Raw genomic sequence first — 27,987 nt, forward strand, 5'->3', positions numbered from 1 at the left:
TTTTACTGGGCCATAGGGTGCCCAGATATTTGGTCAAACATTATTCTGAGTATTTCCTTTAGGGGTTTTTAGATGAGATTAACATTTAAATCGGTAGATTGAATAAAGCAAATTGCTCTCCCTAATGTGGGTGGGCCTGATCCAATCAGTTGAAGGACTAATGGAACCAAATAGCTGACCACCCCCCAAGTAAGAAAGAATTCTTCCTGCCTGACAGCCTTCAGACTGAGTCATCAACCTTTTTCCTACTTTAGACTCAAACTGAAATATTGGTTTTTGGGTCTTAAGCCTGTCAGCCTTTAAACAGGAATTACACCATGGGATCTCCTGGGTCTTGGGCCTTCAGACTTGGATGGGAACTAAACCATTGGCTCACCTGGGCCTCCAACTTGCTGACTAACCCTGCAGATCTTGGGACTTGTCAGCCTCCATAATGGTGTGAACAAATTCCTTATAATAAATAAATATATATATTCTTCCTGCTGTGTGTGTGTATGTGTGTGCGTGTGTGTGCGTCTGTATACACACATATAAAATATATATTCTGGGGCTTCCCTGGTGGCGCAGTGGTTGAGAGCCCGCCTGCCGATTCAGGGGACACGGGTTCGTGCCCCAGTCCAGGAAGATCCCACATGCCGCGGAGCGGCTGGGCCCGTGAGCCATGGCTGCTGAGCCTGCGCGTCCGGAGCCTGTGCTCCACAACGGGAGAGGCCACAACAGTGAGGGGCCCGCGTACCGCAAAAAAAATAAAATAAAATACATATTCTGTTTCTCTGGAGAACCCTAATACATGCACTAAGAGAACTTCTGACAGACACATAGAGCCACTTTCTGTTGGGCAGAACTGTGCACCCATCTGCAAACTGATAGCCAACATCACCACAGAGAGGTCAGATCACATATGTGGTGTGACTTGAGAGTGATTAGGGTTCTTTCTGAAACCCACACCAAAAAAGCAAGTTCATTATTTTATCCTCACACCTGATCTACCAACTTCCTATGTGAGATCAATACTCTCTGATCTAAGAGGCTGTTTGCTCCACAAATAGTCAAGTTTTCCAATATTATGGTCTTATAGAACAAAAGCTTCTGCGCTGGTGGTTAAAACTGCCACTTTTTCTAGCTGGGCCTCTCTGAATCCCAGAGGGGATTCAAAAAGGCCAGTGCAACAGATGGCCTAACCCACTGCTGCCTTTTCAAGGCCAGACACAGCTGAGCTGCTCTGTTTGAAGCCATACCTCCCAGCTTCCTCCTGAGGTTTTTCAGGATTACGGCTACCACGTTTAAAGTCCCCATACCTGGTTATCACCAAGTTAGCTTTGAAAACATGTACATTAGCACTGAATGTCACCAAACTGTGCTGTAAACAGGATCAAGGAAATAGAAAAGGGTGGCTTTTTTTTTTTTTAATTCCCCTTGCCTTCTGCCCTATATTCCAGAAGAAAGAAGGAAGAGTGTGTGATCCAAAACATGTTTACTTTTAAAAAGCTGGCTATGGGGGCTAGAGGCCTGAACAGAGAAAAGGAGAAAAGCAGTTCTTGACAGGATAAGTAAGAAGTCACTGGTCATCATAACTTCATGACTACAAGCCTGAGTGCAGGATGAGGCAGGATGAAGTGCTTTTAAACAGCCCCTCGAGTAAAGAGCCCCTGTATCTCAGTGACACACATTCAACACCACCACCTAAACCTAATCTGATTGTTCATTTGGTTTTCCTCCCATCTTTTTGGGTTTTTTTTTTTTTTTTTGCTCATACCACACGGCTTGCGGGATCTTAGTTCCCCAACCAGGGATTGAACCTGGGCCCTCAGCAGTGAAAGCACGGAGTCCTAACCACTGGACCGCCAGGGAATTCCCATCATTTGGTTTTCAAGAATTCTTCCAGGGCAATGTAAACTTCAAGTCCCCAGAAGGAAGACACGGTTTAGAACTGAGCCCTGGGAGAAAGTTGGTACAAGAGAAACCACAAAGGGGCCTGGGGGAAAGGAGGAGAGACGGTCCAGAATCAGGTGGTTAGGCCAAGAGACTGAAATCCAGGGCACTGGGCTGGAGCATCTGGGGAGAAGGTGATGAGGCTCATCCCTAAAAAGAAGGAACCTTGAGCCCCTGCAGGGCTGGGCCAATGTCAGAGGGCCAGGACAGGATCATATCTGTGAGTGGGAGGAGCTCTTGTGCCTGAGCGGGGAGCAGAAGAGGGTCCACCTGCAGGGCCACGTCTCCATTAGCAAGACCTTTTTCTTCTGGCTTGGGGACAGTTGATTCTTCCGGTTTTTGGAGTTTAGAACAGATGATTAGAGGTGCCATGTTTTTCCCTCCATCATGAAGGCAAGGTTCAAAGAAAGGGCGAAGGGGGCCAGAGAAACTGTGGGTGAAAGTAAAGATGTGGGACTGGTTGGTCACGTTGTAGAAGGAAATGACTCCTGCTTCATAGTCCAGAAAAATCCCCACACACCGCGGGGGCTCTTTCAGGCAGAAGGAGGTCTGCGGGGATGTTAGGGCCTCGTACTCATTCTTGCGATTCTGTCGCAGGAGCCAGTGTCCATTGGCGGGCGAGGCGGTGACCTTCCCCTTCCTGCTCACCGACTCACTACACACCCCCAGGGCCCATTTGCTCTTGTCTGCCACAGACACCTCCCAGTAGTGACAGCCAGCTATGAAGTACTCAGAGCCCAGGACACTGACGACGAAGTCAAATCGCTGGGGGTTGTTGGGCACAGGCTGCCTTGTGTCTCCAAGCTTCACACACCTGCGGTCCTCAGACAGGATGAGTTTGGGATGCGCTGTGTCTGGGTCCAGGGTCACAGTCACTGCAGAGAGTCACAGAGATGTGAGGTTTGAGACGGCTAGGTCTCAAGGGATCTTTGAGTAGCTTTGGAGGGAATAATCATCCCTAGGTCTGCAACCACTGTCATCGGCCCATTTTAGTTTATGGTGCCCTCACCTTCACATGTCCTGGAACTAAAGAAAACTGTCTTCCAGTCTCCTAGATCTGCTGGTGGTCTACCAAGTAAAAGAGGAAATGTTTCTCACCCATCTGTGAAGCTGCCTTAATCCTTAGGAAATATGCCTTTGTCTTTGCTGGTCCAAAGGAATCTAATGCATGATAATAAACGGGCTTTGATGTTAGACCCTGTAGCTAGATAGCATGTTTTGAGTCCCAGCTCTGCCACAAGCTAGTTATGTGACCCTGGGCTTGTTATTCACCTCAAAACCTTAGTTTCTTCATCTGTAAAGAAGGAATAATAGCACCACTGAATAATATGCTGGAGAAGCTGTTGTGCAGATCTGATGAGCTAATGCATGAGATAGTGCCTTGTTCACACAGTGAGTGTGTGATGCTCATTTTCTTAGCTAAAATTATTGCTTATAATTATCATTTTAACATGGTAATATAGGGAGACTTCCCTGGTGGCACAGTGGTTAAGAATCTGCCTGCCAATGCAGGGGGCATGGTTGGATCCCCGGTCCAGGAAGATCCCACATGCCGCGGAGCAGCTAAGCCCGTGGGCCACAACTACTGAGCCTGCGCTCTAGAGCCCACAAGCCACAACTACTGAGCCTGTGTGCTACAACTACTGAGGCTGCAGAAAAATAAAACACTCATGCATCCAAAAAAAAAAAAAATACAATGAGGAAATTAACATGCAAATGAAAAACTCAGAAAAATATTTTGTGAAAAATAGGACAAGAGTTAATATAGAAAAAGTCCCCACAAGTCGAAAAGTAGCCAGAATAGGACAGGCGCAGACAAGCCATAAAGATAAAATACAAGTAACCAATGAACTTAAGAAAAATCTCAAAAATCATAGAAAACCCATAAGAAGAGTAAACCAATTATTTACCAGTGTTCTAAAAGAAGGGAGACTTTCTGAATTAAAGATTTTTAAAATTTGATAAGCAGATAAACAGATTTGACTTAATTTTTTTTTTAATTACAGTCTGCCCTCCAAAGGAACAGAGCAATGGGCTCTGAAATGTGGCTCCATTAAACTGGTGCAACTTACCAAAGTGTAGCCGGGCCCTTCTCCAGCCTAAAAGACAGAAAAAGGGATTGTTAAAGTAATGGAGAAATGGAGACCTCCTGGTGCAGTTGGAGTGGGGGAAGGTAGAGTGGGGGGACAGGGAGAGTGCACCTCACCTGAGTTTGCTGCAGCTCTCTTTAACTCTACAAAAGAAGAAACAAGGGGAGTGAGCTTTCACTGGAAACATAGAATCAACATAAGTTGGTATAGAAGTTATAAGAACAGGGGAACTTACTCAGTTCATGCCGGAGTTTCTCTAAAGAATAACAATTTGACAAATCAGAATGAGGGCTTGTACATGCCTGTGATGCTCCAGTCCCATCCCAACCGCATTCCCAGAGCAGATCCCCACTAGCAATACCCTGAACTTTCCCCATGACAGTGTTTCCAACAGCAATGGCTCCCAGCCATGGTCCTGGGGTCCCCAGAGATACTGCAGAGGGTCAGTGAGTCCCTATGGGAGCCAAACCTGACTTGCAGATTGAATCAACAACACATCTCACACATGTGAGTGATGGCAACATAAACGTATGTAGATGTTGTGGGAGAAGAATAAAATATAAGTTCATTTAAAACTATTACTAATTTCCATTAGATTTGCTTATGCGTGTTTTCTCAATGTAAAATCAAATAGACATATCACGTGTCTGAGGATTTGGGGTTGTTGTTGTTATGAAGAGGGTCTCATACATGAACAGGTGGAGAAGCACTGTTCCACATATTCGGTTGAATGAGGATCCATCTACCTTGGATCCCACCGAAGGCAACGTCATGCCTGAGTGATAGAAGTGTCTCCCAGATGTCTTCGCCTATGGAGGGTATCTCTCTTCTTGCTAAAACATTTCCCATTTAGTGACTACATAACAACTGTGCAGGAAAGAGGAGCACAGAATATTTGAGGAAAAAGAGGCTTTAGGGAGCCAGGAAATTCCCACCCTCATGCTTGAAGTATCCTTGCCTTGCCCCCTCTCTTCTGCCCCAGGAGGTGAATCTGAGAGTCTCATCATAAAGCAAAGATGTCAGCAGAAGGAGGTTTGTGGCACGGAAGAGGAGCAGAACTTACTGAGGGCTTTATAGAGACGTCCTAAAAAAACAGAGAAAGAGGCGCGAGTGAGCAGATCCTGTCGCTTTATCCCCAGGGCCCAGGAAGTCTCATCACTCCACCCCTATGCCCCCCAGCCCCCAAACCCCACCCCTGGCTGAAAGAATGATCACAATCCTATCAGCCCCCAATACAGTCACATCCCCCTAAGGGCAGACTGGGGAATTCACCGGTGCTGGTGCCACTTTCCAGATGACTTGGACTACCCTGACTTTGGTTCCTCTTCCCTTCCTTTTGTCTGTCTGGTTTCATTTCCGCTGTTCATATGAGTGTTTCCAATATGTTTGTAACCGAGTGTCCATGAGTGTATGCCTTGCCTCCCTTTTATAACTGTTTATAATATCTATGGTGTAAAACTAGCTGAAGGCCTACCATCGAGTTACTGATGTGGGCTGTTATTCTCTACACTAACCTCCCCCCACCCCGCTGAAGTACTGTGGAGAAACACAAATTTGGAGACCCCAGAAGGTCTGGGACATGTGCATATGCTTCTGTGCTTTGGGGGAGTACTTGCAGCCTCTCTGGAAGGGTCATCTGCCCACATTTTCCCCTTAGCACTGGTCCTGCCACAGAGTTGAAATTATACATTTGAGTTCACTGCCAGGCCCTGTGCTAAGGGCTGGGCATATGTTAGGTGTTGGGCATTGGGGCAGTGAAGCTGAATATGATATGGTCCCTAACAAGGTAACGGTTTATTTTTACCATTCCCACTACCAACAGCCTCCATTTAGTGTGTCCTGTTTTTATGATGTAGGCCCTGAATCTGCTCAACAATATGAGGTGCATATAATTATTATTCCCATTTTACAGACTGGTGGTCTGAGGCTCAGAGGGACATGGAAATTTATCCAGATTATCCAGCTGGTAAGTGGCCAAGGAGGCAGAATTCAAACCCAAGTCCCTCTGATTCCTAGTTGGAGGCCTTCCCCACTACACCACACTGTTCCTTCCCTTCTAGGACACGACGGTCATTGTGTCCCTGAGGTGTGTACCCCTATGCTTTAACTAGTCTGGAGCAGGTGTGAGGGGGGGAAGGGAGGAGATGCCGAAATCACTGCAGGTGGAGCCATTTCTGAGCCAGTGACTTGTCTTCCCAGCTAGACTTTCAGAGGGCAGAGCCCCACCTGCTTTTTGTACCTGGGATGTCTGTCTTTTACCCTCAGTGGCCCAGAGCAAACATTCAATTAATGAAGACAAAATGGCAATAAGGGAAAGGTTTCAGGCACTGTAGTAGGAGTTGTGTGGGGTTTTTTTTAAGTTGTCTCTTTTAATCCTGAAAATAATCGGGTGAAGAGATCTATTATCCCCATTTTACAGATGAGGAAACCAAAGCTCAGAGTAGTAAAGCGACTTAACCCAGCCAGCAAGTGGCAGGTCTGAGCCAGGTGCTGCTGACTCCAGAGCCTATGCCCCTCCCACTGTATCACACCACCTCTCTCAATGCAAAGATTGTATGGATCCTCCTATAATACCATTTTAATATATGTTAAAATAGTATGTGAATCTTCTTTTTAGGTTATTGGTGGGAAAGCCAATGAAGGACCCTATGAATTTTGACCCCAGGCATCCCTTTGGCCACTGCTACCAACCCTATAACCCCTTGATATTAAAAAATAAATTCCAATGGTATTAACAGAGAATATATGTGTGGGGTGTGTGTGTGGGTGTGTGTGTGTGTGTATACACGTACACCACATATATATTGTATGTATAACAACCACCAGCATTTATGTAGGAGAACAAATGTTATTTGTTCCTTACCCCTTATCCTATATATATAATTACCTTTTTCTTTTGCATGGTCTGAGAGAAGATTTTCTAGAGGAAGGAAAGTAAAAGAAAATGAGATTCTGTGACATTACCTTGAGGGTCCCTGCTTCCTATTGAGTTTATGGGCTCTTGAACCTGTCCTCCTCTATCTCCACCTCCACCTCCCTGATCCAGGCCCTCATCTCTCTCATTTGGATGCCAGAAAGAGCGGCCCAAATTGCCCCCAAATTCTGTTTCGCTCCCTCTGGTCTCCTCTCAGCAGAGCAGCCAGAGAGAGCTTTCTGGAAGCACAATTCTGGTCAGGATAGCCCATTCGCAGCTTCTCCACAGCTCCAAGGAGAAAGACGAAAACCCTTCATGGGATCTGCGAGGCCTCACATGCTGGTCCCCGCCTAACTCTGCAGCAGCACCTTCTGCCACCTTTCCCCTCACTTTTGCACCATGTTTCTTTCTCAAGCTGTTCTGCTGTGGGTGATTTCCTATTCCCTCTTCCCCCATGCCTGTCCGTCTTCCAGATCAAACATCACTGGGAACATCATCTGGAAACTCCTCTGACATCCCTGAAGTTTGGTTGGTTCCACCCAGTCACCATCTTCGCAGCCTTCAGAACTTCCTTTTGTGGCTTCTGTACACATTTATTTGTGTAATTATTTAATGCACGTATACCTCCCTGACTAGACAGAAGTTCCAAGAAGGCAAAGACCGTGTCCGCTTTCACTCACTGTTGTGTCCCCAGCATCTGGTATAGTCTGCACTGCTTAGCAGAGAATTATCAGTTATTTGTTGGGTCCCCTACCTTAGACCTACACGACTCCCCCAGGATAAAATCAAGCCATGAGCTCAGAGACAAAATCACCAAACATACTGGAAGGCGAGCTATTACAAGGTAGAGTCAGCGGAACATACTGGAAGGCAAGCTATTACAAGGTAGAGTCAGCAGAACATACTGGAAGGCAAGCTATTACAAGGTAGAGTCAGCGGAAACTGGGAACAACAGGTTTTGACACCATCACCACCGTCACCACCCAGCAGATGCTGGGATCTTCAGGTCCGGAATTTATATTAGTGGGCCCTGGGGACACAAAAATGAACAAAACAGAGAAACATACCTGCCCAATCCAGGACACTCACCTACCTCCATTGCGTGTTCATAGAGAAGCCTCTCTGGAAGGGAGAGAGAGAGAGAGAGATGTAAGCTCGGCTTAAGGAAGGGCCTTTTCTAACAGGCAGAGCTGTCCAAGGGACCACAAGCTGCCTGAGCAGGACTTTGCTCCTTGTCGCTGTGGGTGTGTGACCATTAGAAAGGACTAGAGGGTCTTCAAACCATCAGACAGGGAAAGGAGTGTTCAGTCATGTGATTTTCAAGGTCCTTGGCAACCCTGCGAGCCATGAAATGCAACCATATTAATGAGGGTTTTATCTAATGGATATGATTGGATTTCTTTTTTTTTTTTTTTAAGATGTTGGGGGTAGGAGTTTATTAATTAATTAATTTTTTTTTTTTTTTTGCTGGGTTGGGTCTTCGTTTCTGTGCGAGGGCTTTCTCTAGCTGTGGCAAGCGGGGGCCACTCTTCATCGCGGTGCCTGGGCCTCTCACTATCGCAGCCTCTCTTGTTGCGGAGCACAGGCTCCAGACACGCAGACTCAGTAGTTGTGGCTCACGGGCCTAGTTGCTCCGCGGCATGTGGGATCTTCCCAGACCAGGGCTCGAACCCGTGTCTCCCGCATTAGCAGGCAGATTCTCAACCGCTGCGCCACCAGGGAAGCCCTGGATTTCTTAATTAATTAGAAGACTGGCATCATGCCAGTCTTCTAATTAATTCACAGCTCTGCCCAGGAGATTTCTGCACTTTCTTTGATCCTCTCTTCAATGTGGGTCCCCAGAACACAGCTCTACCAGTTTTCTCCCAGACAACCTATGGATAACTGTTAAGTCTCTGTCTGCTTCCTCCCAGCCTTTTCCTAGAGAGGCTGCAGTACCAATTCCTGCCAGCCTGGGCTCCCTTACCACTTAGTTACCTTTTGACCTTCTTTGCTTCCAGATGATGTAAATGCCCACCATGATGAAAATCCCCAGGACAGGCAGGATCACAGCAAGAGCCACTGCTGATGAGGAGAACCTCCCTGGAGATGGGGCTGAAACAGAAACCACCTGTGACCACCCTCTGAGAGCTTCTCCGTGGCAAGGGCCCCACCTCGAATGGCAGGTGACTCAGGCACATCCCAACTGCCTCCATCACCTTGCGAGAGACCTCCAGCCAAGTTGGTGAGGCTCTCTGCTTCTCTCAGCGACTCAAACCCCAGATGACCCAGGAATGACTTTAAAGTGAGATGTTTATCTCTCAGGATTGGTTTCAATGGTCCCGCCTGAAGACATTGATTCAAACTCAGCATCTCAACCACAATCTCATCCTGCCCGAGACTTTGGAGAACTGGAGGTGCTTCCTCAGGAACCGCTATAGTCTTCTCATGAGCACCCACCTGCTCCCCCTTCAAATCCTCACTCTGAGATAGAACAGCAGTCAGCGAACTCTTTGCCCGAGCCCTATTAGCAGGGGCAAAACTATTTCTATGGTGTTACAGCAGCAAGCCGAACGTCTAGACAGGAGAGAAAGAAGGACGGAAGGAAGAACGAGCGAAGAAAAGAACAGCAGGAGAGGCTCTAGGACAAGTGGCGAAGAGCCTAAGCTGGATGTGAGTTCTTGCTCAGCACTGCGTGACCCCCGGAGAGAGACTGAGGCTCGCCAAGCCCGGCCTGCCCTCTGGAACATGCACCCGAGAAGAAACAAGGCCTTGGGCCAGGCCTCCTTATTCTTGGAACCCCTTTGTCAGATGTCGCAGGCAGGGAAAGAGGTACGGAAACTCTCACCTGACACACGCAAAGGCAACTGGAGGAAGACGAGTGTGATGAAGCATCTGGAGAGCCAGGAGCCTGAGGAACTTGCCATCTTCATCCAAACTAGGAGGACAGACACAGGGAGGCATCAGAAAGAGTTGGCGAGCTTGATGGGAGAAAGGGTACCACCCAGGAGGTAGGGCAGTGATGGAGGCTGCATTGGGTACACTCTGGAGTCACAGGCCAGGTATTGAATCCCAGCTCTGCTGCTTACCTCCATGTGGCCTGAGTTTCTGGGACTCAGTTTCTCCATCTTTGAAATGGGTATAATAACTGTGCCTCCTGGCAGAATCATTGTGAAGATTGAAGGAGGTAAGTGCTCAACACAGAGGCTGGCATCATGGTTAAGTCTATAAATGCCATGAGTGAGCACTGCAGGGTGACACTCTGAGTGTGACTTAGAAGGCACAGGGAGGAGTCTAGAAGAATGAGAACCTATACCCAGAGCTAGCCAGGTAAACACGGGAGGACTGGCTTCTTTTTGCATTTAGTGTCCCAGGTCAGGCTTGGGAAGTGCCTATTGCAAGCCAATCGTGGACCCACAATGTAGCCTGGAGCTCTTCCCTGACAGCTTTTCAAGTTTGACTATTGAGAAACAAGAAACCAGGGCAGTGAAGTTCCTGCATTTCATTATGAAGGCACTAATCCTACAAGTTCAGGGTCTGCAGTTAGAAAGACCTGGGTTCAAGTCTTAGCTCCACCCGTGTACTAGTTCTGTGTCCCTGGGAAAGTAGACATCTGTGGGTCTTCAGTTCTTAATGTATAAAGGGGAAACTTCTTCACAGGCAAATGTGAGGGTTCAAGGACATGATGCATGTAGAGCACTTGCCACATATGCCTATTGTTATTATTACTAAACTAAAAGAGGACGATCGTCCCTGGGAGGTGTGAGTCACTGTGTGCACTAAGCACAGGGAGACCCTAAAGGATTCCCTCCTGTACGACTCTTTCCCCTCCTACTTGCTACTGTCTGAAATTCCTTGAGCAGGAAACAAATCTTTCATGCCACCCCTGGGGTTGAAGTTCAAATGCAAATACTCGAGGAAGAGAGAAACTGTCTCTTACATTCTCTCCAAGACTTCAAATCCTTTCCAAAGAAGAGGGTTTTGGGAATTCCCTGGCAGTCCAGTGGTTAGGACTTAGCACTTTCACTGCAGAGGGGCTGGGTTCAATCCCTGGTCAGGGAACTAAGATCCCACGAGCCGCGTGGCACTGACAAAAAAAAAAAAAAAATAGAGGAGAGTTTTATGGAAGTCATAAGGCCAGATCTCTGCAGGTCTTGGAAGATGGAGAAGTGGGGCTTGGAGGAGGTGGGGCAGTCAAAGCAAGATGGGGAAACTGAGGATGGACTCAAGCTTTGAACACATTTCCAGTTCTGTTTTTCTCACAGCGAGCAGCACACTGCTTTAGGGTTGTTTTCTTTGTTCGTTGTTTTAAAATCATGATGCATGCATATAACACCCCCCCAATCCCCTGATGTTGCAAATGGCAACATAACGCTAGGACATTGTAAGGTTAGGAATACGGTTAGGATGGTTTTGTTGTTGTTGTTTGTTTGTTTGTTTGTTTTGCCTCCATCCCACCCACTTTCCTGCAGGTTACCAGCTACTTAGAAAGTGAACAAGACAAGTTAGGTAAATGAGAAAGGCTCTCTACCTTATCAATTAAGGTTGAAGGTGGAAGTAGGCAGGGCCCTGGATGTCCTGGAATTACCCCAATCCCCAAACCCTCAATGAGAAGGTATTTTTGAAACACAACCTGGAAACACAACCACGCCCAGAGTGATGTGGAGCTGCAAACTGAACAAGGGCTGCCTGAAATTTAATAAAAGGAGACCCCCAGGGCCCCATCTTCCTAGATTCAGATAGTTCATTAAGTGATTAAGAGGATGGGCTCTAGAGTCAGCCTGGGTTCAAGCCCTGGTTCTGCCATCACCTCCCTGGTGTGACCTTGGACAGACTAATTTACTCCAAGTCTCCTCTCATTCACAGATGAAGTGGAGTTAATAATAGTACCCACCTCGTAGATAGGGCTATAGTGAGCATTCATAGAAAACATGTGGTGCAATGGTCTGCACCAGATACTAAGAATAAAAAAGCAGGGCTTCCCTGGTGGTGCAGTGGTTAAGAATCCACCTGCCAATGCAGGGGACACAAGTTCGAGCCGTGGGAAGATCCCACATGCCGCGGAGCAACTAAGCCCATGCACCACAACTACTGAGCCTGTACTCTAGAGCCTGCGAGCCACAACTACTGAGCCCACACGCCACAACTACTGAAACCCACGCACCTAGAGCCTGTGCTCTGCGACAAGAGAAGCCACTGCAATGAGAAGTCCGTGCGCTTCAGGAAGAGTAGCCCTCCCCAGCCCTACTCGCCACCAGTATAGAAAGCCCGCACGTAGCAACGAAGACCCAACACAGCCAAAAATTAAAAAAAAAAAAAAGTTGGAAATAAATGAGGAATAATTAAAAACTGACAATGTGGGTTGTTAAAATACAAATAAATGTAATATATATTTCTATTTTTTAAGAAAAGCAAATGAAGTCCTTCCATCCAATTGTCACTCTGAGTAATGAGGGCAGGTGAGGTAGCTTCGGGAGGAGAGCTAGAAAGGATGACACCAGATACAGGACTTTCACTCTCCAGTCATTAGAGAAATGCAGATTAAGACCACAGTTAGATATGCTTTGTCTTCCTTCAAATTATCAAATATCAGGGGGAAAAATACCCAGAGTCAGCACACATGTGGGCAAACTGACTCCCTTGTCCATTGCTAAACTACTTTCACAAGGAAAATTTAGCAATAAGTATCAAAAGGTTTACATGTAGGCAAAAGTTTTTTAGCCGCTCCACGGCATGTGGGATCTTCCCAGACAGGGGCACGAACCCCTGCATCGGCAGGCGGACTCTCAACCACTGAGCCACCAGGGAGGCCCTAGGCAAAAGTTTTAATCCAGTAATTTCACCTCCAGAAAAGATTACTACAGAAATAAATAAAGATGTGCATGAGGATTTGATGGTGCGGATGCTCATCACAAAGTTATTTACAAAAAGAAAAAAATTGAAGACAACCTAAAAGTCCACTAAAATGGGAATGATTATTTATGGTACATTCTTGCAATGAAATACTATGCAGTATTTCATAATCACATGATAGAACAATCTTTAATAGCACTGGGAAATTTTCACTATATCCCAAACAATACATTTTTAAAACGAAGCATAGGATGATACAATTTAGGCAGAATATGCTTAGAAAAAAGGCAAAAATGTAGATATTAAGCAGTGGTTATTTCTGAGGGTGGGAGAGGGGAATGAAGGTGAGCTTTATGGTTTTTGCTGTGTATTTTCTAAATTTTCTACCTTGAACATGTATAACTGTGATTATCAGGAAACAAATATATTGAAAGAATCAGGAGGAGGATGACCAGGAAGGGAAGGAGAAAGAGGAGAAGAAACAGAGTCCACTTTGGGCAAAGGCACACACAGTCCAGGAGGCAAAGAAGCACAGCAGGAAGTGCCTCCCGAGGTCCAAAATCAGAAGCCACAGCCACAGTTGCTTTACAGTATCTCTTCTCAGAGCTTTGAGTGGGAAATTAAGTGCTGCCAAATCTTTCATTTCCTATTTTCTTACATGGTTGTAATAACCCTCTATCTGGTCACCATACTGATCTCCAGATCTATTCTTCTCATCTGGTTGGCCAGGATGGCCTTCTTGCATCATGTCCTCAGTTAACTTATATTATAATATATCAATATTATAACAATCAACATTGTGTTACTGTAAGATTGAATTAATACTAAATCATAAATATATTTTTGAGTTATTAATATTGTTCTGTATCCATAATGGCTCCAATTTATTGCACCTGTAGGTACTCTACATATATTATCTTTGCTATTGACAACAACCCCGAAAAATAGGTATTACTGTCCTCATTTTACACTCAGAACAAGGCAATCTTGCACAAATCAGGGTATCATGCAAGCAAACTGACGGGATCCTTTCTGGAAGTAGGTAGAATGTAAAACATGGATAAATAGATGAGTGAATGAATGAATGCACAGCCTTGTGTCATGAGTTACAAAATGTGCAAATCACTTCCTTCCTTCTCAGTGTGGTTATCATGAAATTCCTTTATGAAGAAAGCTCCCCTAATAAATATAAAGCATCATTTCACTTCCTAAAGTTCAATGTACATGACACAAATTGGGGACCATTGATATCTTAACAATATTGAGTGTTCTGGCCAATGAACAGTTGATCTCTCTACTAATTTAGGTCTTCTTTAATTTCTTTCAGCAGTATTTTATAGTTTTCAGCATATAGATCTTGCACATCTTTTGTCAGCTTTATTCATAAGTATTTAATATTTTGATGTTATTATAAATAGTATTAAGTTATTAATTTTAATTTCTGATTTTTCATTACTAACATATAAAAATACAATTGAGTTTTGTATATTTTGTCTTATATCCCTGACCTTGTTAAACTCATTCACTAATGCTAGCATTTCTGTAGATTACATAGGATTTTCTGTATAGAAGATCACATCACCTATGAGTAAAGACAGTCTTACTTCTTCCTTTTTATTCTGAATGTCTTTTATTTCCTTATCTTTTGCCTTGTTGCCTTGGCTCCTTGCCTTGTTCCTGATCCTAGGGAAAACATTCCTTTTTCACCATTAGGTATAATGATAGCCATAAGGTTTTCATAGATACCTTTTATCAAGTTAGGAAATTCCCTTCTATTTCTAGTTTCCTGAGAGTTTTTATCAAGAATGGATGTTAACTTTATCAACTGATATGTCTGTATGTATTGAGATGATCACACAATTTTCCCCTTTTTTTATTGAAGTATAGTCGATGTACAATATTATATAAGTTTCAGTTGTACAACATAGTGATTCAAAAATTTTAAAGGTTATATTCCATTTATAGTTATTCTAAAATATTGGCTATATTGCCTTGTTGTACTATATATACTTGTAGCTAATTTATTTTATACATATGTTTTTTTTTACGTTTCTGAAAGTACTGAGTTTATTTTAAAGATTGCATCAAGTTTGAATCTCAGTAAACAAAGCCATGTCTTCATTATATGTTGATTTTGTCAAAGAGCACAGACTTGCAAACATCAAATGATATGATAAAGTACTTTAAAGTAAAAGGTGTTTGCTTTTAGTACTGTGGAACTAAAGTATCGATAAAAAGTTAACATGGAACTAAAATACAATATATATGTCTTCTGGGTGATTTAGGCCATAATGTTTTGGCTTCTTAGAAGTTTTCAAAATTAACAGTTTTAAAATGGATCCTTTTATCTGATTATTATTAAATAAAATAATATTTAATAATATTACATTATAATGAAATTATATTATTATTAAATATAAAAGGATTATTATTATCCTTTTATCTGCTATTTGCTAGAATAGAGGCATAGAAAAGATTCTCTCTGCTTAGATTAACGTACTCACACAATATATGCCTAAGCTGAAACAAAAAGGTCAAATATCTGAGAGATAATGGCATTCGTGATCACAAGTTGTTTTAAAAGGGGAAAAATGAGTTCCAACCTATTTCTTTTTTGGCCATGCCACACGGCTCACGAGATCTTAGTTCCCTGACCAGGGATCGAACCTGTGCCCCTGGAGTGGAAGCGTGGAGTCCTAACTGCTGGACTGCCAGGGAATTCCCAGTTCCAACCCATTTTAAAATAGTTCATTAAAAGTCTGAGCTCTTTGCAAAAGGGTGCCATTTTAAACTTATCTGCCATCCCACTTCCATAACATTCATAAGCATATTTCACTGGGCAAGCAAATTAGTAACGTGATTGCATCATAGCTGTGTAGTTAATCCAGAAACTGAATACAACTTTGCGTGTGTGTGTGTGTGTGTATGTGAGGTCATCTGTTCTGACCACTGAAATATGCAATGAAAGGCTACATTTAGAAGCTTAGAAAACCTGTGGTTCAGTACATAGAAGTTTCAACTTCAAAAGAATAGGAATGTTATAATTACTATAGGAAATTATAATGTCTGAAATATCATAAACATCATTTGCAACTACTTTTTAATCACAACGATTTCACATCAGAAAGGTACATATTTTTGTTCACTAAAACTAATGAGGCAATTTGGCAACAAGAGACAGATTCTTTCTTTCTCACCCTCCTTTCAAAATTACACAGTGTAGAGCTACAGATATACTTAAGCTGCAATAATAATACCAAAAAAGGGAACAGGCGTTTGCTTTTCAAAATCACTGAAGTACATAAAATGTCAGCAGACAACAATACTATTCCATGACATCTACTTAAAATTTTATGTTCATCTCCCACTCTTCTAATCATAACGTTCACATTTTAATTATGTATTCATTTTGATTGTTTGCATGTGAAAACACCAACTAATCTATTATTTCAACATCAAGGCTATTTCTTTTGAAGCCAAGATAATTTTGGAGACTCTTTTTTCAGGATTCTTAAGGCAAAATGTTTAAGGTTCATGGCTGCTGCTTCGCCTGCGCTTCTGCTTTCTTTGAACCAGGTGGGGCTGTTAAACCTAAAAAAGGCAAACACTGCATTATTTTCTCTGGCTTCAAAGAAGACATCTTAGTCCCCATGGTACTGACTTTCATTGAAAATCTCAGGCGGCAGGGGGTACCCTTTGGCTGGTCGACTTTTCAGGAACATTTTCTCTCATCCACTTCCAGTTGTCTTCACTGGCTGCAATATCTTTTTCTTCAAATCCTATTTTGTTAGCTTCTAAGAAATCAAGCGCATTTTGCTGTTTCTTCTTAATCACCGTGGAGCCAGAGGAAGGTGCAATGTACATACGGATCACTATCCTGGGAACAACAGTTGTAGCCGAGTCCTGCAAATGGCCGAAGGGCCTATTTTTTACGTATGATTTTTAATTTTAGTTTGTTAATATAGTAAATGACATTGGTTGATTTTTTTGAATATTATACCAACCTGGCATTCTAGGGGTAAACTCCAGTCAGTCATGAGGAAGTGTCCTTTTTATATATCTTTGGATAAATTTTTTTTTAATTTTAAGAATTTTTGCCTCTATGTCCATGAGGGATATGGGTACTTCTTTTGTAATATCCTTTTCTAACTTTGGTAATTAGGGTAATGCTGGTCACAAAGAATGAAATAAGAAGTATGCCCTCCTCTTCAATTTTCTGGAAGAGTTTGTACAGCATTAATATTATTTCTTCCTCAAATGTTTGATGGAAATCATCAGGAAAGCACCTGGGCCTGGAGTTTTCTTTATGAGAAGGTTTGTAAAGGCACATTCAATTTCTTTAATAAGTATAGGGTAATTCAGGTCATCTATTTCTTCTTGAGTGATTTTTGGTAGTTTGAGTTCTTTCAAGGAATTTGTTTAATTAACTGGCATAAGTATGTTCATAATATTTCCTTATTATTCTTTTACTATATATAGAATCTGTAGTAATGTCACCTCTCTCCTTCTTGATAATGGTAATTCGTGTCTCTTTTTTCTTGATCAGTCTGACTAGAGGTTTATCAATTTTATTGACCTCAAAGAACCAGCTTTTGGTTTCATTGATTTTTTCTAATGTTTTTCTGTTTCCTATTGTATTTGTTTTTGCTCAGATCTTTATTACTTCCTTTCTTCTGCTTACTTTGGGTTTAATTTGTTCTTTTCGTTGTTGCTTAGGTTGTTGATTTGTGGTCTTCTTTCCTAATACTGTCATTTAGTATAATACAGATGACTTTATTTGTCCTCTTTTCTAGTGTAGTCATTAGTTGCTTCGTCATAAATTTCTCCGTAGGTATTACGTTAGTGACATCCGGAAATTTTGATATGTAGTGGTTTTCATTTTCATTACATTCAAAATATGTTCTAATTTCCCTTTAAATTTCTTCTTTGACCTATGGATTATTTAGAAATATGTTATCTAGTTTCCAAATATTTGAAAATTTTCAAGATTACTTTCTGTTATTGATTTCTTTTTTTTCCTCAGTTCAAGTTTAATAGAAACTACAAAAGATCAAAAGTGATACCCTACTACTGTACACATCAGTTGGCCTGCCCCATAATATAGCTCAGACCATTCCCCCCAGAGGAAGAAAGGGTGGCCTCCCCAACACCTGCAGGAAAGGCCTGTCCTGTCCCCACACCACATCTGGGCTGAGTGTAAGGTCTTATATTTTAAGCATGACAATAGTACAAAAGAGGTTTTGTTCTCATGGCCACCTACTGCAGCCTGGCCCTAAAATGGCCCAGCGCTCACTTCTGCTTAGAGAAATATTCTTTGCTCTTCTGGACATCAGGCTTAATGGTATCACAGCCAGGCTTCCAGCCACCTGGGCACACTTCCCCATGTTTGTCAGTTAACTGGAAGGCCTGAACTAGTCTCAGTGTCTCATCCACAGAGTGGCAGACAGGAAAGTCATTTATGGTGATCTGTCAAAGGATACCTTTATCATCAATAGTAAAAAGGCCCCCGAATGAGATGCTTTTGTAGGCCTTTAATACCCATAGTTCTGAGCAATGTTGCGCTGGGGGTCTGATATCAAGACAATGTTCGTGGGTCCCAGTCCTCCTTGTTTCTTGGGTGTGTTGATCCATGCCAGATAACAGAAGTGAAAAGCCACAGAAGCACCCATCACTTGGCAGTTGAGTTTCTTAAATCCATCTGCCCTATCACCTTTCTGGGGCACACAAAGTGAAATCAAGAGGGTAAAAGAATAACCCAACACATTTTCCTTTGTAGTCAGATAGGCTGATATCTTTTAACTGACCATCTGGCATAATAGATGTTGCTTTGAACTGGGGGGCAAGGTGCCCAATTTTGGCATGTCCTGAAAACATATTGCTATCAGCAGTTCTCAGACAGAAACCGCCAGGACCAGTCAGGAAGAAGACAGGCCTCTGTTATTGATTTCTAATTTAATTCTGCTGTGACCAGAAAACATACTTAGTATGACTTGAATCCTTTTAAATTTATTGACTTGCTTTGTGTGCTAGCATATAGTCTATTTTGGTAAATGTTTCATGTGTATTTTGCTGTTGTTGGGTAGAGTGTGACTAACGTGATATGAGATCTTAGCTTTTTTATTAAAGGTGTGAATTTCCTTCCTCATAATCTCATCCGAGAAGAGCAGAGAGTAAGCTAGTGGCAACATTCCCAAAAATCTAAGGCTATATAAAACAAAAAGGTAAAGAAAGGCTTACATCCCTACTGAATTGAGGACTGGAGTCAGATGGCTTGGTTTTAGTCTTGGCTTGGTCTCTACTATCTGTGTGACTTTGTAACTTGGAGCAAGTCACTTAAACTCTTAGGTCCTGATTTTCCATCTTTAAATTGAGAGATTCATTTACATTTGCTGAGTTCATTGTAAATTGGGAAACAACAAGAAGTAAGGAAATGTATTTGCCTTTTGATCCAGTGAGAAATAGTCTGGAAATCTACTCTAAGGAAAGAATCTGAAATACAAAAGTTTACATGATGTCAGTAGTATTTGTATAATAGTGAGAAACTGGACCATCTATAGGTACATCGATAAGGCAATGACTAAGTAAATTATGGTTCATCAAACCTATATTTCAAATGAAAGCTAATGATGTGTTAAAAGCAAAATACAAAATAATACATTTACAATGATTATAACTACATTAAAGAGTGTGTAGGAAAGGAACTAAAAGTAAGTCCTATAAAATATGAATAGTTGTTAATAATTAAGGTGGTTGGAAATATGGGCAATTTTTTCTCATCTCTATTTCCTAACTTACTGATAAAGTGTAATATATTGATGAACAAATGTGCAACATGTAACTAAATTTAGCAAAACTGAAATTTATTAATTAAAGAATTTTGACAAGTTGAAGCTTTAAATTCCTTTCCAGCTCCAATATGCTATAATTCTGCTTCATGGAAAGGAAAAATAACATTTCAAGAGTGTTTGTCTAACTTTCAGTTCTCCACTAGAAATAACCTAATTTGGAAACTTGATGCTTCAGATTACAAAATTACTGAGTTAAGAGGAGGATTAGTCAGATTCTATTTCTGAGAGTGCCTTCCATGGGCAGAGCAACAGTGAAGGAGAACCATGGTATTCAATGGAAGTTTCCAAGCCAGGCAGGGAGAAGAAACCAAAGAACAGGAGAGGAAACTAAAAGATGGTAGAGGAGAAACAGGGTGGAAGAAAAAGACTGAAAAAATAAAAGGGTGAACAGATGGTGAGTGAGAGTTTTCCATCATCAGCGGTCTAGATGCCACCTTTGCTGTAAGTCACCTGTAGGACATTAGGTCCCAAAATTGTTATATATAAATATATATTTTTTCATTGCTATATATAAGATTTTGATTTTTTTCTTGTATCCATCCTACTTCAAGGAACTAAAAGCCCTGTCTTCTCACTACCTCTCCTAGTCTTTTTTTTAAAATTTTTATTGGAGTATAGTTGATTTACAATGTTGTATTAGTTTCAGGTGTACAGCAAAATGAATCAGTTATACACATACATATATCCACTCTCTTTTAGATTATTTCCCCATATAGGCCATTACAAAGTATTGAGTAGAGTTCCCTATGCTATACAGTAGGCCCTTATTAGTTATCTGTTTTATATACAGAAGTGTGTATATGTTAATCTCAAACTCCTAATTTATCTCTCCCTACCCCCTCTCTATCCCCTTTGGTGACCATAAGTTTGCTTTCTGTGTCTGTATTTCTGTTTTGTAAATAAGTTCATTTGTATCACTTCTTAGATTCTACATGTAAGTGATATCATATGATATTTGTCTTCTCTGTCTGACTTACTTAGTATGATAATCTCTAGGTCCATCCATGTTGCTGCAAATGGCATTATTTTGTTCTTTTTATGGCTGAGTAATATTCCATTGTATATGTGTACCACATCTTCTTTATCCATTCCTGTGTCGATGGATGTTTAGGTTGCTTCCATGTCTTGGCTATTGGAAATAGTGCTGCAACGAACATTGTCATGCATGTGTCTTTTTGAATTAGGGTTTTCTCCAGACATATGCCCAATAGTGGGATTGCTGGGTCATATGGTAGTTCTATTTTTAGTTTCTTAAGGAACCTCCATACTGCACCAATTTACATTCCCACCAAGAGCGCAGGAGGATTCCCTTTTCTCCACACCCTCTCCAGCATTTATTGTTTGTAGATATCTTGATGATGGCCATTCTGACCTGTGTGAGCTGATACTTCACTGTAATTTTGATTGGCATTTCTCTAATAATTAGTGACGTTGCGCATATTTTCATGTGCTTTTTGGCCATCTGAACTGCCCTAGTCTTTGGCTTCAAATTCCCTCAGGCTCTGGAGCCCCTCTCGTTGCCCTCTGGGATGGACACTCCCTGCCCTGACAGGCACCCACGGTCAGCCAGCTCCAAGTCACCTTCAGCATAGCCCTATGGCATTTCAGTTGTTTTAAAATTTTTATCAAATAAAATTTATTGCTTTTTTTTATCCTAGCTATTATAGAAAATCTGGAAATTACAAGAAAAAAAGGACAAAAATGTTTGAAATCACCTGTAATTCCTCCACCTGAAGACAATATGGTTTTTCAAATATTTTTTCTGTGTATGTATATAACTTTTTTTTAAAGTAGGACTATACTGTATATATATTTTTTAATACCCAACATTTTCACCAAGAACTATATTATGTAGTTTTCCCATGCCATCAAATATTCTTTTAATGATTTCAGTGTTCCATCATGAATATGCAAGAATTTAAAAACTAATTCCATATTGTAGAATATTCAGGTTTTTTCCCAATGCATTGCTATTATAAGCTTTATCACTACAATTGATAGTGGATTGAGGGCCAAGTTATAAGGCTTAGTTCTAGACTTGGCTTGGTTCCTAATTGTGTGACTTTGTAACTTTAAGAAAGTCACTTAAACTCTTAGGCCTTGAGTTTCCCATCTTTAAAATGGTGAGACTTTTAATTTGCATTGCCAAATCGCCCTCCAGAGAGGTCATATCAATTTACCAAAGTGTATGAAATTGTTTGTTTCTCCACAACCTTGCCACCACTGGGTTTTTTTTTAACATCTTTGTCATTTTATTTATTTATTTATTTATTTATTTATGGCTGTGTTGGGTCTTCATTGCTGCACACGGGCTTTCTCTAGTTGCGGTGAGCGGGGGCTACTCTTCGTTACGGTGCACGGGCTTCTCATTGTACCGGCTTCTCTTGTCGCGGAGCATGGGCTCTAGGCAGGGGGGCTTCAGTATTTGTGGCTCGCAGGCTCTAGAGCGCAGGCTCAGTAGTTGTGGCACACGGGCTTAGTTGCTCCGCAGCATGTGGGATCTTCCCAGACCAGGGCTTGAACCCATGTCCCCTACACTGGCAGGCGGATTCTTAACTACTGTGCCACCAGTGGAGTCCCTTTGTCATTTTAATGAGTAACAAAACTGGGTTTTTTTGTTTTACATCTTTATTATTTTAATGAGTAACAATATCTCTCTAAAAATAATTAATTGTGTTTCATCTTAATTTGTATTTCTTTGATTATTCCTTTGTCATTTGGACTTTGTCAATTACCTGTCTCTACTTTGTCCATTTTTCTATTTGAGCATTTGTCTCTTTAATGTTTTGTAAAATTCTTCATATAGTAACAAATTTTTTTTCTACTACATATGTTGGAAATATTTTTCCCCACAGGAAGTCATTTACATTTAAATTTGAAACAGTTTAATTTCAAAAACTTCTAAAGCAGAAAAAAACATGCAGTGAGGACTTCCCTGGTGGCGCAGTGGTTAAGAATCCACCTGCCTGGCAGAAATAGAGACACAGATGTAGAGAACAAATGTATAGACACCAAGGGGGGAAAGTGGCGGTGGAGGGGAGATTGGGATTGACATGTATACACTAATATGTATAAAATGTGTAACTAATAAGAACCTGCTGTATAAATAAATAAATAAAATTAAAAATTTTTTTTAAAAAGCAGGAAAAAAAAGAACCCACCTGCCAATGCAGGGGACATAGTTTCAATCCCTGGTCCGGGAAGATCCCACTTGCCGCAGAGCAACTAAGCCCGTGCACCGCAACTACTGAGCCCACATGCCACAACTACTGAAGCCCGTGCACCTAGAGCCCATGCTCTGCCACTAAGAGAAGCCCCCACTCATCTCAACTAGAGAAAGCCCGCACGCAGCAACGAAGACTCAATGCAACCAAAAATTAATTAATTTTTTTAAAAAGTGTTTCTTTCTAAAAAAAAAAAAAACATGCAATGGAAGTTCCCTTGATAACTCCAAGCAGCTTAAGAAGACCCAGCAAATCTACAGCTGTTCTGTCTGAAAGCACACGGCCAGGACCTGGCTAAGAGTAAGGGCTAAATAAGTGACAGCTGTCATACTTAATGATGACGATAATATCTAAAGGAGTCTTTTGACAAAACCCATCCAGTCCCCTTGTCACTTGTCCCCTTTTGCGCTCCTCATTTCCTGTCACTCCATTTCATCCCCTAAAATGTTCTTGTGAGTATGAAGAAAGGGGATAGTTTCTCCAACAGACCTGAGGATCCTGAGAAAATCAAAGGACTAAAAAGAACGAAGAGAGGGGAGAGGGAGGAGGACTCACCACTTTGGAATTAGGGGCCCTTTGTCCCTCACCGGCTGAGCTGGAGTCTCCAAGCTGGGAACATCCCTCTGCCCGTTCAGGGAGATGAGGCATCAGGCAGGAACATCAGGAAGGACTCCGAAGGTGGGCCCGAGAAAAGTTCATCTTTTATTCTAATGCCTGAAGCCCTCAGCCAGGGGCTCCATCTGCCTGACAGACTCCCTTCCAGCTGTTCCTATACACCAACAAGCCACACCCTGCCTGTCTGCCCTGATAAAGGAACAGAGCAAAGAGGAAGCTCCCTAAAAGCAGGGAAGCCTCCCAGTGCTGCCGGGCTAAGGGACTTCTGCACCTCAGCTCCTTCTCCCGTCCAAGCCAACTGCATAGTGACTGCTTTTGATACATTGTGATCCTATCACACCCTTTCTTAAAAGCTTGCTCCTCTTTACTTTCCAAATCAGAGTAAAACTGAAGATTGGTTTCAAAGACACCCACCAATTAGCCACCTTCTTTAACTCACTACCTTTATCTCCAACTGCACCCTGACATGTGCTTTCTGATAAACAAACTTGCTGACTGTCCCCCAATATGTGATAAACCCTTTCCCGCCTATCTTGCTTTCAGAATATCCATAATTTTATATGCATAATATCCATGTGTTTCCTTAACCAGGCATTATATACTTTTATGTATTTTTGAACTTTATAAAGATGGAGCACGTTGTACATAATTCCCTGTGATTTCCTTTTTTCACTCAACATTAGTTTCTGAGTCTAGCTGACACCTATGGTAGCTCACACCATGTCCCCGCAGCCCACTCAATTTCGGGGTAGCTGAGACTTGAAGGCAAGCTGCTAGCATGCCACCTCGCAGACCACAGCAGCTCTTCGCTTATCTGACTGGGGCGCTTTACAAAGCTTGAGAAGGCTGTTCAGCCTGTGTGTAACCCAGGAGTTCAGGAAAGTTATTGCCCCAGGGGATCGATCAATGGGGCTTGGGGCAGGGGGTGGGGGGGTGGAAGTAAGTGGAAAATGGTCCAGTCCCCACATCTTCAGAGGGACAGTTCTGAGCTGTATTCCACACAATTCCTCAGGGAGTTCTCAGCGGGAATGAGCACAGTGGCCCACTGTCATCAGAAGCTCAATAATGCACATCTTATTGGTTTGTCTTCCTTTGCTTTAATAAATTTATTTATTTATTTATTTATTATTTTATTTAGTTTTGACTGTGTTGGGTCTTCGTTGCTGTGCGCAGGCTTTCTCTAGTTGCAGTGAGCGGGGGCTACTCTTTGTTGCCGTTCGTGGGCTTCTCATGGCGGTGGCTTCTCTTGTTGCAGAGCACGGGCTCTAGGTGCACGGGCTTCAGTAGTTGTGGCACGTGGGCTCAGTAGTTGTGGCTCACGGGCTCTAGAGCGCAGGCTCAGTAGTTGTGGCACACGGGCTTAGTTGCTCTGCGGCATGTGGGATCTTCCCAGACCAGGGCTCGAACCCGTGTCCCCTGCATTGGCAGGCAGATTCTTAACCACTGTGCCACCAGGGAAGTCCCTTTCATCATTTTCTTCTCACTCGCTACTTCTGATTCCTGGGATCACTTCCTAAATAAACTCTTGCACTGAAGAGTTTGTCTCACACCCTGCTTTGGGTGGAGTACAAATTAAGACACTGTAATCTGTCTGTATTGATTGATAGAACTCTGGGACGTTCATCCAACACTGTGAGGTAGATCATTGTATGAATATACCAAAAATTGGTCCATTCCCTCATTGATAAAAGTGAGGGTTATTTCTGGGCTTTCGCTTTTACAAACAGTCTTGCTATGAACATTCTTTTTTTTTTTAATTTATTTGGTTGCACCGGGTCTTAGTTGCAGCAGGCGGGCTCCTTAGTTGTGGCATGCGAACTCTTAGTTGCAACATGCATGTGGGATCTAGTTCCCCGACCAGGGATTGAAACCCTGCATTGGCATCGCGGAGTCTTATCCACTGTGCCACCAGGGAAGTCTCCATGAACTTCATTCTTATCTGAAAGTATAACCAACAGACAAACTATTGTTATTCAGACTTGGGTATTTGGCAGGTGTTTTCTCTAAAATGAACAAAGGGCACCTGTCGCTCGAAGGAAAGCAACTGACAGTATTTGTTGCCAAAGTGATTTGATATTTTGGTTGGAAATTAGCAATTTTATCTGCTACTGTGAGCTTGATAGTTTCCCAGTAAAGGAAGATTTTTCTGATGAGATTGGTAGTGACATTAGTGAATGCGAGTTTTTTATGTTATACAATGAAATGTGTCAACATTTGAAATATCTGCACAGTGAACCAATAAATTCTAAATGACTAATATATGTCTTGACAACTATGCATAAGTAGAAGAGCCACCAATATGCAAGACAATCTGGTGCATTTTACTGGAACAGAGTGTAAAGAGTTCATTGGTGTATTATATATTTGAAAGTTGCTAAAAGAGTAGATCTTAAATGTTCTCAGCACAAAAAAGAAATGGTAATTATGTGACGTGATGGTGGTGGTAGCTACCTTTATTATGGTCATCAGTTTGCAATCTATAAGTGTATCAAATCAATGGATTGTATACCTCAAACTTACACAATGTTATATGTCAGTTATATCTCAATAAAGATGGGCAGGGGAAGAAAGGAAAAGTTCACTGGTATGGTTTTAGATTCCATGCTGCATTAACCTTTAAGCAACTATCACTTGTCAAGTTTCTTCTTGCATCAAAAAAAAACTACCTGTAATTATCTGAGGTGATTGAAATGCTCCTTTTCCAGGGAAGCCTCCTACACCCTTGGGGGAATGTAAGATGGTGCAGCCACTATGGAAAGCTGTATGGAGGGTCCTTAAAAAACTAAAAATAGAGTTGCCATATGATCCAGCAATCCCACTCCTGGGCATATATCCAGAGAAAACTATAATTTGAAAAGATACATGTGCTTCAGTGTTCATAGCAGCACTATTTACAGTAACCATGACATGGAAGCAACATAAATGTCCATCAGCAGATGAATGGATAAAGAAGATGTGGTATATATATACAATGGAATATTACTCAGCAATAAAAAAGAATGAAATAATGTTATTTGCAGCAACATGGATGGACATACTAGACAACATGGATTGTCATACTGAGTGAAGTAAGTTAGACAGAGAAATATCGTATGATATCGCTTATATGCAGAATCTTAAAAAAATTATACAAATGAATGTATTTACAAAATAGAAACGGACTCACAGACTTAGAGAATGAACTTATGGTTACCACAGGGGGAAGGGTAGAGAGAAGGGATAGTTAGGGGGTTTGGGATTGACATGTACAAGCTGCTATATTTAAAAAGAATAACCAGGGACTTCCCTGGTGGCGCAGTGGTTAAGAATCCGCCTGCCAATATAGGGGACATGGGTTCGATCCCTGGTCTGGGAAGATCCCACGTGCTGCAGAGCAACTAAGCCCGTGTGCCACAACTACTGAGCCTGTGCTCTAGAGCCCCCGAACCACAACTACTGAGCCCACGTGCCCGCGCACCTAGAGCCCATGCTCCACAACAAAAGAAGCCACGCAATGAGAAGCCCACGCACTGCAGCAAAGAGTACCCACCACTTGCCACAACTAGAGAAAGCCCACGTGCAGCAACAAAGACCCCACGCAGCCAAAAATGAATTACATTAATTAATTAATTAATTTAAAAAAGTTTTCCTTACACCCTTGACTGTTGATAAATTGTCTTGTACAATGTCCTGCATTCTGGATTTGGCCAGTTGCGTTCTTGCAGTAACATTTAATTTATTTCTTTATCCCTCAGATTTCTGAAACTGGAAAGCTACAGGTTTGATCAGATTCAGGTCCACTTCTGAGCTGTGTGACCTGGATGAGAGGCTTAACCTTTCTGTGTCCCAGTTTCCTTACTAGCAAATTTTTTTTTCTGGTTGCGCCATGTGGCATGCGGGATCTTAGTTCCCCTTCCAGGCATGGAACCGTGCCCCCTGCAATGGAAACTCAGAGCCCTAACCACTGGACCACCAAGGAATTCTCCTTACTAGTAACTTGTTTTTACGCTTTTCTTGATATTTTCGGGAAAATTGACTTTTTAGAATTTTATCATAGTCTCATACACCAGAACAATAAATAAACCACTTTTTTTAAAGGTTATATTCCATTTATGGTTATTATTAAGTATAGGATCTATTCCCTGTGCTGTACAATATATCCTGTAGCTTATTTATTTTATACACAGTAGTTTCTACCTTTTTGGTAAATTGAGGATAAAAATGGTAACTCACTCATTGGGTGTAAGGATTAAATTAGTTAAAACATGTAAAATACTTAGAACTGTGCTTTCCACCCAATAAATGGTAGCTAGTATTATTATCTGAGGAAAGTCTCTAACTTGAAAGCTAGAGACCAAAATAAACAACAAGAGACAATCTAAGAAATGGAAGAAAATGTCAGAAAACTACAACTGATATCCTCAGAAACATGAAATAAGAGAAGATCCTGAGTCCACAACACAAAAGCAAGAGGCTACCAAAAGGAAAGTCAGGGAACCAGGAAAAACACTTGGAAATTAAAATTTTATAGCAGAAATGAACAAATTCAACAG

At 42.0% G+C, this 27,987-nt stretch overlaps 1 protein-coding gene and 2 pseudogenes across 1 annotated transcript; all 3 read right to left on the reverse strand.

Moving 5' to 3' along the window:
• Positions 1-1,206: 1,206 nt before the first annotated feature.
• On the reverse strand, positions 1,207-23,586 carry ERMAP (erythroblast membrane associated protein (Scianna blood group)). The gene is made up of 10 exons (XM_027108877.1): positions 23,396-23,586; positions 9,764-9,853; positions 8,914-9,030; positions 8,026-8,058; positions 6,910-6,942; positions 5,086-5,106; positions 4,258-4,278; positions 4,139-4,165; positions 4,005-4,031; positions 1,207-2,807 (listed from the first exon to the last, which is right to left on the reverse strand). The coding sequence occupies exons 2-10, from the start codon at positions 9,846-9,848 to the stop codon at positions 2,083-2,085; spliced, it is 1,089 nt and encodes a 362-aa protein (XP_026964678.1). The 5' UTR covers positions 9,849-9,853; positions 23,396-23,586; the 3' UTR covers positions 1,207-2,082.
• Positions 15,852-16,701, reverse strand: LOC113621722 (SH3 domain-binding glutamic acid-rich-like protein pseudogene; annotated as a pseudogene).
• LOC113621721 (peroxiredoxin-1 pseudogene) lies at positions 17,982-18,642 on the reverse strand (annotated as a pseudogene).
• Positions 23,587-27,987: the final 4,401 nt, after the last annotated feature.

The sequence above is a fragment of the Aethalodelphis obliquidens genome, unplaced genomic scaffold, assembly GCF_003676395.1.
Source record: "Aethalodelphis obliquidens isolate GAN/ISIS:26980383/991018 unplaced genomic scaffold, ASM367639v1 scaffold9, whole genome shotgun sequence".
NCBI lineage: Eukaryota > Metazoa > Chordata > Mammalia > Artiodactyla > Delphinidae > Aethalodelphis > Aethalodelphis obliquidens.

Bases quoted from the DNA above. Each gene is read 5' to 3' on its own strand.
- ERMAP (XM_027108877.1), bottom strand. From the start codon at position 9,848: ATGAAGATGGCAAGTTCCTCAGGCTCCTGGCTCTCCAGATGCTTCATC. The intron at 9,031-9,763 runs GTGAGAGTTTCC...TTTCTGTTTCAG, and splicing joins GTTGCCTTTGCGTGTGTCAG to CCCCATCTCCAGGGAGGTTC. The intron at 4,166-4,257 runs GTAAGTTCCCCT...CTTCTTTTGTAG, and splicing joins GAAACTCCGGCATGAACTGA to AGTTAAAGAGAGCTGCAGCA.